Here is a 10,498-nt window from a genome sequence, read left to right as displayed (position 1 = left end):
TTTCTCTCTCTAAAATTTGTTGTGGTTTGTCTCTCTAAAATTTAATATATTTTCTATCCAAAATTTAAAATTTGAAATTGTCTATCTAAATTTTTTGAGATAATTTCTCTCTCTAAAAATTTTAGGTGCTTTACTCTCTCTAAAATTTATAAAATAGTTTCTCTTTCTAAAATTTTAAGATACCCTCTCTCTAAAACTTAAAACTTGAGGTAATTCCTCTCTTCAATAATTTGGTGATAACTTCTTTCTCTAAATATTTTTTAGTTTCTCTCTCTAAAATATGATATAATTTTGCTTTCAAATTTTAAGATACTCTATTTCTAAAAAAATTAGGTTCTTTACTCTCTCTAAAATTTAATATAGTTTCTCTTTCGAAAATTTTAAGATACTCTCTCTCTAAAACTTAAAACTTGAGATAGTTCCCTTCTTCAATAATTTTGAGATAGTTTATTTTTCTGAACATTTTTAAGTAGTTTCTCTCTCTAAAATATGATATAGTTTTTCTCTTAAATTTTAAGATACTTTCTCTTTCTAAAAGCTAAAATTTGAGATAATTTCTCTCTAAAATTTTTGCAATAGTTTCTCTTTCTAAATATTTTTACGTACTTTCTCTCTCTAAAATTTGATATAGTTACTCTATTAAATTTTAACATACTTTCTCTCTCTAAAACTTCAAGTTTGGAATAGTTTCTCTCTCTAAAATTTTGAAATAGTTTTACTTTTTAAAATTTGATTTAGTGTTTCTCTAAACTTTGATATACTTTTTCTATTTAAAGTTTAAAATTTGAGATACTTTCTCTCTCTAAAACTTAAATTTTGATATAGTTTCTCTCTAAAACTTTTTGAGGTTGTTTCTCTGTCTAAAAATTTCATGTACTTTCTCAATTTAAAATTTGATATAATTTATCTCTCGAAAATTTTAGTATACTTTTTTGTCTCTAAAACATAAATTTTGCAATAGTTTCTCTCTCCAAAAATTTTGAGATAGGTTCTCTCTCTAAATTTTTTTTAGGTAGTTTCTCTCTCTATAATTTCTATAATTTATATTTCTAAAATTTTAATATATTTTCTCTTTCTAAAATTCAAAATTCAAGATAGTTTCTCTCTAAAACTCAAAATTCGAGTTAGTTTCTCTCTCTAAAAAACAAGAGATTTCTCTCTCTACTTTTTTTTTTGGCCATTTCTCTTTCTAAATTTTATAATAGTTTATCTCTAAAAGTTTAAGAATACCTTCTCTCTAAAATTTTAAGAATACTTTCTCTCTCTAAAACTTAAGATTTGATATAGTTTCTCTCTAAAAGATAGTTTCTATTCTAAAACTTGTTTCTATTTCTAAAACTTTTTAGGTACTCTCTAAAATTTGATATAGTTTCTCTCTCTAAAAATTAAAATATGAGATTGTTTCTCTCTCTAAATTTTTTGAAACAATTTTTCTCTAAAAAATTGAGATAGTTTCTCTCTCTAAAATTTTGCATGTACTTTCTCTTTCTAAGATATGATAGTTTCTCTCTAAAACTTAAAATTTGATATAGTTTCTATCTAAAGCTTAAAATTCGATATAGTTTCTCTATCTAAAATTTTGAGATAGTTTCTCTCTAAAAACATTTTGGTACGTTCTCTCTCTAAAATTTTAACATACTTTCTCTCTCTAAAAGTTAAAATTTGATATAATGTTTCTCTTTAAAATATTAAGATAGTTCATATCTCTAAAAAAATTGGTACTTTCTCTCTCTAAAATTTTGATATGCTTTCTTTTTCTAAAATTTTAACATATTTTCTCTCTCTAAAAGTTAAAATTTGAGATAGTTTTTCTCTCTTTAAAAAATTTGGGTACTTTCTCTAACTAAAGTTTTCATACCTACCAAATGTTCCTTATGTTTCAGGTCGAGGGAGCCAATGAGTGAAATCCATGGGCCTTAAAAATGCAAAAAAAGGGGCTTTGGGGTGGAAATGAAATCATGGAAAAGTATGTCGTATTTCCATGATTTTGATTTTCCTGATTTTAAGTATCCTAGTCATTAAACAATCCAAATGGTGGATTTTGATAATATCCATGTTGTGTGCTCGGACGCCTGCTCGAGTAAGTCGTGAAGCTCAATCCAAATCACCTTGGATATTCTCCCGAACTAAATAAGATAACTCTCTACTCTTACCCTTGTTCTTCAACTTAACTATTTTAGCAAAATTGTTAAGAATCCTTAGCAGGAAAGAGATAGGTAGAATCAAAAGTTTCTTTGAGGGAAACCAACCTCCGAATGTTGTGCATTCTTTAGATGACTATTTTCCTCCCAAGAGGGATAAAAAGTTACACTCCTTCCACGATCCTTCACACACTACCCCAACCGCTAAAACTAGGACTCACAGTAACTAACAATAATGTGAAAACATACAAATAACTTACCATTACAAGCATGACATAACTTATCACTATAACTGAGGACTCAAACAATTAACTGACCACTACAAGCATAACATGATTTACCACTATAACTGATGACTCAAACAATTAATTGACCACTACAAGCATGACTAATACATAACAATCCAAGGTATTAGGAATCCATGTCTTAAAATCCATGTACCCAAACAAGCCCTAAAAAAATGATATTTTTTATAATTTCCTTTTTATTTTTCATAGATGGAAACGTTGTAGGGCAAAAACAAGAGTAGACCAATGTAAATTAGATAAGAGATTAAACTCTTTTCCAAGTTCAAAAAACTTAGTTTTTATCAATCTTATCGACAAAAGAAAAACTGGATTTTTTTGGTTTTAAAGCTGGAAAATGGTGTTTGTAGAAGTTAGATGCTTAGAATGTTGCGCCCTTTGTTTTAGAATTGTGCTCATTCTATTGAGATATGCATGTATGTGGTTGTCTTATCATGTCTTTTAGCTTTTAAGTTATGAATTACTGGTTGATGTGCTTCACTAAACCCTTGCGATATATCCTTGAGCGATGAAGTAACGGGCACCAAAACCCTAGTAGAAATAGAAGGATAATGAAAATGGCAGGCTCAGAGAGAGAGAGAGGTTTGAGTAGAGAGAAAGAGCCAGATGCAAAGAGAAAGTAGAAAGAGCGGGGTTGTGAGCTATTGTACGAGTAAGGTGCACTTAAAAGACCCATTAGAGAAGGTTGTTTTTATGCTGGAAAATCGTCAAATCGAGTTTTAGTCCTAAAAATAATTCATCTTCTAACACATTATCTGGACTATCTATTTTCAAGATTTCCAAGTGTTCATATATTTGTTTGATCGTCACCATTTTTAAAACTTTAAATTTCACAATTGCGAGCAACAATAGATTTTCATATCATCGTAAGGCTTTGCGGCTCCGAAACTGCATTTTCAACGTAGTGTTGAGGTACACCTTACTTCAATAGTATAAGGTTGACACCTTATACAAACCTCAACCATGTATAAAACGGTTTGATGTTAAAAACATAAAACCATTTGTTAACTTAAAAGATCGGTTTGATGTTTTGAAACATTGGAAACACCTTTTATCACTTAGAGCATGAATCATTCTAATGTTTGAAACCTTGGACAAATGAAAACGCAAATCGAATACCAAAACAAAAAACTGCTTTAAGTATAGTTCGGTGTATTAAACATCGGACAAATGAAAACGCAAATCGAATACCAATACAAAAAACTGCTTTAAGTATAGTTCGGTGTTTTAAACATTGGACCAATTAAAAAAAAAAAAAAACTGTCTGGGCTGTCCAATGTTCCAAATATAGACTTAATGATGGCCTAGTGGCTTTTAAATTGTAGGGCAGTCCAATGTTCTGAACATTAGACTGCTCTGGGTGGTTCAATGTTTTTGACATTGTATAGACCCATTACCAAACAATGAAAAGTAATAATATGCAGTCTGAAGATGTTTAAAGTGAGCAAATAGCCACGGGAAAGAAGAAAATGTTGGGGTTTACAACGGCCTCTGCTAATGAGAGAGACAATACGAGATTTTTGCCTCTGCTTATGAAAGAGAAAGTGTTTTTCCGATATTTGCCTCTACTGGAAGGTTAGGGTTTTTACAAGCTTTAGAGAGAGAGGGATTTTGTGTTTACATGACTGAATACGATACTAGGGATAGAGAAGAGAGGCCTTTGAATGGTGAAGAGAATGTACAGAGAGAAGGAGAGCGGTAAATTCTATGCTTGGTGGAGGTTGGGATAATAGACCAAGGCTTATTTGGTCTGCAGGGGGCTCATGTAATTTTTTATAAGGTTGCTTTGAACCAGTTTTCAAAGCTATTCGTTGCAAGTTTTTTGTCTCTACCCATTTCGGATTTCTTTGGCCTCGGTGACTGGAGTAGGCAGGTCTGGGGGCTGTCTTACTCTCCTGATGTTAAGGTAATAGGAAGCAATAAAGTTGTCTTCAAATTATAGTCTATTGAAGATGTTTCTCTTGCTTTGCATGTTCGGTTATGTCGAATTCGTGGCTCGCTTCTTTCCCTTGATCGTTGGAAACCCTCAGATCATGGGTTTTTTACTCCTAACAATTTGGTTTGGATTAAGTTGTGGGGAATCCCTTTACACATATGAAAATTGGAAGCCCTTAAAAAGATTGCCTCTTTCTGTGGCTCTTTTTGCGAGTTGGATTGGAGTTCTTTTGTGGATCAGGATTGCACCTTTGTTCGTATTCAGATTGCAACTTTCCTTGCTTCTGCAATTCCTAATCATGTTTTTATCTTAGTTGACAATCTTTCTTTCTCTATCAAAGTCTCTTTGGAGGGTGATGGTGGCTCCTGTACAATGAAAGTCAATCCAATTCAGGTTCTAGCCATGGTTCCTAACATCGTAGGGTCTGCAAATTCTCTTAGGAACTTACCCTCTCGTCCGCTTGAAACTGTTGCTGCGGTTCCTCCCGCTGTTTTACGGCACCCTCATAAACATACCCAGAAGCGTTTTCAAGCCTGGAGTAATGCCTGCCTATCAGTTGTGCAACCCCCTAGCTTTTCAAATTTGAAAATTTCCAAACGGTGGATTCCTATCATCCGTTTTTCGGTATGGACAGAGGGATTTTCAGCTGACGTTCTTTATGTTCCGGCTGAGTTTTCTGTTGAAGCAGGGACTTCTTCTGCGCGCCCACCGTGCCTGAGTAGTCTCGCACGACCACTTTCGTTGTGTCTCGAGAATTGCTCGACAGGTATGCCTGCCGTGATTGCACGATGTACGAAGATCTCTGGCGATCTTCTGCATTCGTTGCCATCCCTGCCTCTGTCCCTTTCTATCAAAACCGGCTGCCCTTCCTTTCTCGTTGGCCAGGGGATTTTTTTCTCTTCCAATGAAGAAAAATGTCTGGGTGGCAGTTGTCCAGACCTGGTTCCTTATTTGGTGTGTGTGGCTGACCATGTACCCACTACCGTACCAAGTAGCTATGGCTAGAGCAAAAGCTAAAGTGTCCAAGGCTATCCGCTGACCATCGATCCCTTGGCAATGGTGGTGACTGTGCCTGATGAAGAAGCATCTTCGATAGCTGGTTCTCCTGATCAGGTTCCCAATTTGCAGGTTGGAGTCCTTTCTTTCGATCCCTCTATTGCTTTAGTTAGGTCGGAGGGAGTGGACCCTCTAATGGTGGTAGCTGATTATGAACATGTTCGACTGTTGGGGAACATGTTCAACTGTTGGGGCCCCAACTGCCTGATGAGGACCCTTCCTTTGCTGTGAATGAGTTTATTCCCACTGGTGTTGAGCGAGAGACTGTTGATGTGGTTATTGAGGAGACAAAAGTAGCTTCGATGGTGAGGGATATGGGAATGGATTTTAACGTTGCGATTGGTATGTTCTTTGAGGAATTAAGGCATCTGAAGGCTGCAAGAGGTTCTCTTGAGACTTCGAGTGTGGCACAGGAGGCAGGGAAGGTTGTTAAGGAGCCACAGAGTACTGCTGGACTAAATCCGAAGAAGCCCACTTTAAAGAAGATACCTGAGGTAATCCTTTGCACGCTTGGAGGCCTGAGGGATCATCAAGAAGATGGCCAAGCCTTCCTAGGAGGTGGGGAAGGCACCGATGTTTATCGACCTTTCAGACCCCTCTGTTGATTTCCCTGAACCCTTAGACTCTCCAGACTCAACGGCTGCTGCTGAGGCGATAATGCTAGAGGAGCTTTATTTTGGCGCATGCCTTAATGGTTACGGTTATTCTTCTTCCTCTTTTTAAAATGAACATCCTTTCATTGAATGTTAGGGGGATGAGTAATCCCAGTCTTAAAAGGGATATTTTGTTTTTAGTTTCTAAATATAAACCTTGGGTTTTACTCTTGCAAGAGACCAAACTTCCTCGGCCTAATGTCTCTAGGGTGAGGGAAGTTTGGGGCTTGAGTGCTGTGTCTTTCTTTGGAATTGATGCCATCGGTGCCTCTAGTGGACTATGGGTGTTGTGGGACCCTCTTATTTTGCATAGTTTTGTGATTGTATTTAAGGAAAGGTTTATGCTTATTGTTTTTTATGGACCGGATCCTGGTTTCTCATGGGGGTTGTTGAATGTTTATGGTCCGGTGGACTTTACCTTTAAAGAAGGTTTTCTTAATGAGTTAGACGATGTTATCGGTAATTTCGGCTTTCCTGTATGTGTTGGTGGGGATTTTAACCTCATTAGGTGGCCAGATGAATGCCTTGCACAGTTGGCCATTAATTCTTCAATGAGGCTCTTTAATAGGTTTATTGAGTCGAATTCTCTTTTTGACCTTCCAATTGTGGGGACTAAATTCACTTGGTCCAACAATAGTGTTTTCTCTCTTACTGTGTCGAAACTGGATAGATTCTTAGTTTCTTCGAATTGGGTGGATGCATTCCCTCTTGTGCCAATCCGTGCTCTGCCACGACTCTCTTCTGACCATACCCCCACTCTTTTGAGTACTTGCATGGCTAGTATTGGGCCGATACCTTTTAGGTTTGAAATTGGATGGCTTGAGAATCGTGAAGTGGTGGATCTCATTCATTCTACTTGGCAGAATTCCATCTCTTTTGGGCTTTTGGATTTTCAACTTCATAAAAAGCTTCTCAATATCAAACATAAGCTCATTGCTTGGAAGAAAGAGAACAATGTTAACACTAAGTTGAAAATTGACGACCTTTTAGGGGAAGTTGAAGCTTTGGACCAGCAAGTTCAAGCTGATCGGGTTTTGACACTGGAGTTACTGGCAGCTAGGAAATCTAAATTGAAAGACTTCCTTGATCTTTGGAGGGTGGAGGAGTTATATTGGAAGCAAAGATCTATGGTAAAGTGGCTAAAGGAGGGAGACCAGAATACTAAATTCTTTCATTCTATTGCTAGCGTGAGAAGAAGACAAAATGATATCTCTAGTCTCGTCATCCTGGGGGTCGACAATGATAATAGTGAAGAGTGGGCCAAGGCTATTGCTGACCATTGTAAAAAGGCTTTTTTTTTCAGAGGTCAAATTCACACCTCTTCTACATTGACTGCCTTTCAAAACTCTCTCTGTAGAGTTGCGCAATTCTTTGGAGTGTGTAGTCTCTATGGAAAAGCTTAAAATGTCTGTCTTTGCATTACTTGGAGATAAGCTTCAAGTCCTGATGGTTTCCCTCTCTCGTTCTTACATAAATTTTGGAAGCTGGTTAAGTCCGAACTGCTCGAAATGATTAGAGAGTTTATGTTAAATGACTCTGTTTTCAAAGGGATTAATGCCACTTACATTACTCTTATCCCCAAAAAGTTGATGATTGCAGATTTATCTAATATAAGACCCATTAGTGTTCTTTCAAACCTCTATAATATTGTGGCAAAAGTCTTGGCGGAGAGACTGAAACTCATTCTCCTTGGCATTATTTCCCCCAACCAATATGTGTTTATTCAAAACCGTCAGATTATTGATAGTATTTTGGTGGCTCAAGAGTGTATCCATTCTAGATTAAGATGTCAGCTTTCTGGTGTGGTAGTGAAGTTAGATTTCAAGAAGGCTTATGATCGTATTGAATGGGGAGCCTTGTTGGAGATTCTTAAAAATATGGGCTTTGGGGAGAAGTTGAGGAGTTGGATTTACGGTTGCCTGTCCTCGGCCTATTTCTCAGTGCTGGTTAAGGTAGCCCCTTTGGCTTCTTTAGAGCCACTAGGGGTCTTCGTCAAGGAGATCCACTGTCACCCTTTCTTTCTTCTATTTATGCGGAATGTTTTAGCATTATGATTCAGAAAGTAGAAGCTTGTGGTAGATTTTCTGGCTCTCAGGTTGCTGATTCGGGTTTGAGAGTCTCGCATCTTTAGTATGCTGACGACACCCTTATTTTATGTGATGCTTCTTCAACTCAGTTGTCCAATATATCATGCTTTCTTGATTATTGTGAGGCGTCTCTGAGGCTCAAAGTTAATTTTCTAAGACCTCTTTAATTGAAGTTAATTTCCATCCTGATTTGTGTCATTCCCTCGCTCTTCAGTTGGGCTGTTCGGTTGGCTCCTTCTCGTTTTCCTATTTGGGCATTCCAATTTCTGGATCTAGGCTATCTATTTCAATTTGGGACAATGTATTACAACGTGTGTAGGTTAAGTTGGACTTATGAAAGCCCAAATATCTCTCTTTGGGGGGGTAGGGTAACTTTGCTACACTCTTGTTTAGCGAATTTACTGCTCTATCTCATGTCGCTTCTTCTTATGCCTGCTTCTATAATTAAGAAAATTGAGAGGATGATGTGTAATTTTCTTTGGGGCTCCTTTGGAGTAGAGAGGAAATATCATTTATTAAGATGGGACTGGGTTTGTACCCCAAGATGTGAAGGTGGTTTGGGCCTTCGCCAGCTGGAAATAATGAACAAAGCTTTGCTTTCTAAGTGGTGGTGGCGAAGTTTCCATTGCACGAATCTGCTTTGGTGTCAGGTTTTAATTTCAAAATACAGGGGAGAACGACATGGTTTATGGCTACGTGCATCTCTAGATGTCGTCCTATGATAGCGGCACATTTTCGGTGGTTGGTGGGGAATAGTGCTTATATTTCCTTTTGCATCGTAAGTGGATCAGTGACACCCCTCTGAAGCTTGCTTTTCCAGATCTCTTTGCTAAGGTTCTTCTCCCGGAATCCAAGATAGCAGATTTAGTGAATTTCAATGGTTCACGTATTGTTTGGAATATCTCTTTTCCTTACGATAGACTTTCTGGTGACACCTATCTTCAGTGGTTAGAACTATTGAGGCCATTGGATTCAGTTTATATTTCCCAGGAGTTGTCAGATGAACTTATTTGAGTATGATGGCATCTTCTCGATCAAGTGCTGTTACAGGCTTTTTTTCCACGACAGATGGATGGTCATTAACGCTTGTGGCTAAGATCTGGAAATGGCATGTTCCCCATAAGGGGCAAACTTTTCTCTAGTTAGCAGCTCTTAACAAGATATTAACTATTGACAACTTGGTTAAGAGGGGTAAGATGCTACCCAATATCTGTTTGATATGCAAAGAAGATGAGGAAATTGGGAATCACCTTTTCATTCACTGTAAGATTGCTTCTTTTATTTGGTATTGGTTTTTTGATCTTCTTGGGGTTTAGACTCCTATTTCTTTTTCGGTGGCGGACTTAGTGTCACAGCTATCTTTTGGGCATTTACATTTGGGGGGAATCTTGGTTTGACAAATTGCAAGAAGGGCAGTGCTTTGGGAGTTGTGGAAGGAAAGGAATAGGTGCACTTTTGAGGGAGTGTGTATTTCAACAGATAGTTTGCTTGATAATGTTAAGCCCTTTGATTTTCGATCACTAAGGATGGTTGGGGCGTCTCTCAACCAGATGTCTTGTTTAACTTGCAAAACCTGTTTCTCTTGGGGAAAGTTAAGATGCGACCTAAATGCTTCTGGACTCCTCCGGAGGCTGGTTGTTTTAAATTGAATTATGATGGCAATTCTTTAGGTAATTCTGGCCTTGCTGGAATTGGGGGTGTGTTGTGTACTGATCAGGGACATATTATCTTTTCTTATGTTAGTCCGTTAGGCTCTGCTATGGCCAATCATGCGGAACTTGCCTCATTGCTGCAAGGTCTTAAGCTCTTTATCTCCAAAGGCATTGGCAATAGTTGTATTTGTGAAGGTGATTGGCTTAATGTTGCTGGCTGGTGTAAGAAGGAATTGCGCATTCCCTGGAAGCTCAAGTCTATTTGGTTGGATATTATGGACATTTCAGCCCCCTTAGCTATCTCTTTCTCTCATTTTTATAGGGAAGTTAATGCTTTAGCTGATTCTCTAGCCAAAGGTGGGTTTCCCTGCCTACTCTTTTGTTTTCCTCAGATGTAATCTCTTTTTAGTAGTTTCTCATTAATAAAAATTGGAACCTTTGTCATAATAATAATAATAATAATAATAATAATAATAATAATAATAATAATAATAATAATAATAATAATAATAATAATAATAATAATAATAATAATAATAATAATAATAATAATAATAATAATAATAATAATAATAATAATAATAATAATAATAATAATAATAATAATAATAATAATAATAATGATAATAATATGCAGTTTGATGTTTGCAACATTGAGCCGAGAACAA

General features: G+C 36.7%; 1 protein-coding gene across 1 annotated transcript; it reads left to right on the top strand.

Annotated features, from left to right (window-relative positions):
• Positions 1 to 6,192: 6,192 nt before the first annotated feature.
• LOC148783439 (uncharacterized) lies at positions 6,193 to 9,192 on the top strand. The gene is made up of 4 exons (XM_088859881.1): positions 6,193 to 7,372; positions 7,640 to 8,043; positions 8,151 to 8,221; positions 8,970 to 9,192. Exons 1-4 carry the CDS (start codon positions 6,193 to 6,195, stop codon positions 9,190 to 9,192), a joined length of 1,878 nt encoding a protein of 625 aa, XP_088716007.1.
• The last annotated feature ends 1,306 nt before the right edge of the window (positions 9,193 to 10,498 follow it).

Source organism: Amborella trichopoda, chromosome 2 (assembly GCF_054954075.1).
Source record: "Amborella trichopoda isolate Santa Cruz 75 chromosome 2, AtrichopodaSantaCruz75HAP2 v2.0, whole genome shotgun sequence".
Classification (NCBI taxonomy): domain Eukaryota; kingdom Viridiplantae; phylum Streptophyta; class Magnoliopsida; order Amborellales; family Amborellaceae; genus Amborella; species Amborella trichopoda.
The sequence above is the reverse complement of the archived record's forward strand: the minus strand, read 5'-3'. Positions and strand labels throughout refer to the sequence as shown.

Bases quoted from the DNA above. Each gene is read 5' to 3' on its own strand.
- LOC148783439 (XM_088859881.1), top strand. From the start codon at position 6,193: ATGAGTAATCCCAGTCTTAAAAGGGATATTTTGTTTTTAGTTTCTAAA. The intron at 7,373-7,639 runs GTAAAAAGGCTT...CTGTTTTCAAAG, and splicing joins CAAGGCTATTGCTGACCATT to GGATTAATGCCACTTACATT. The intron at 8,044-8,150 runs GTAGCCCCTTTG...ATTATGATTCAG, and splicing joins ATTTCTCAGTGCTGGTTAAG to AAAGTAGAAGCTTGTGGTAG.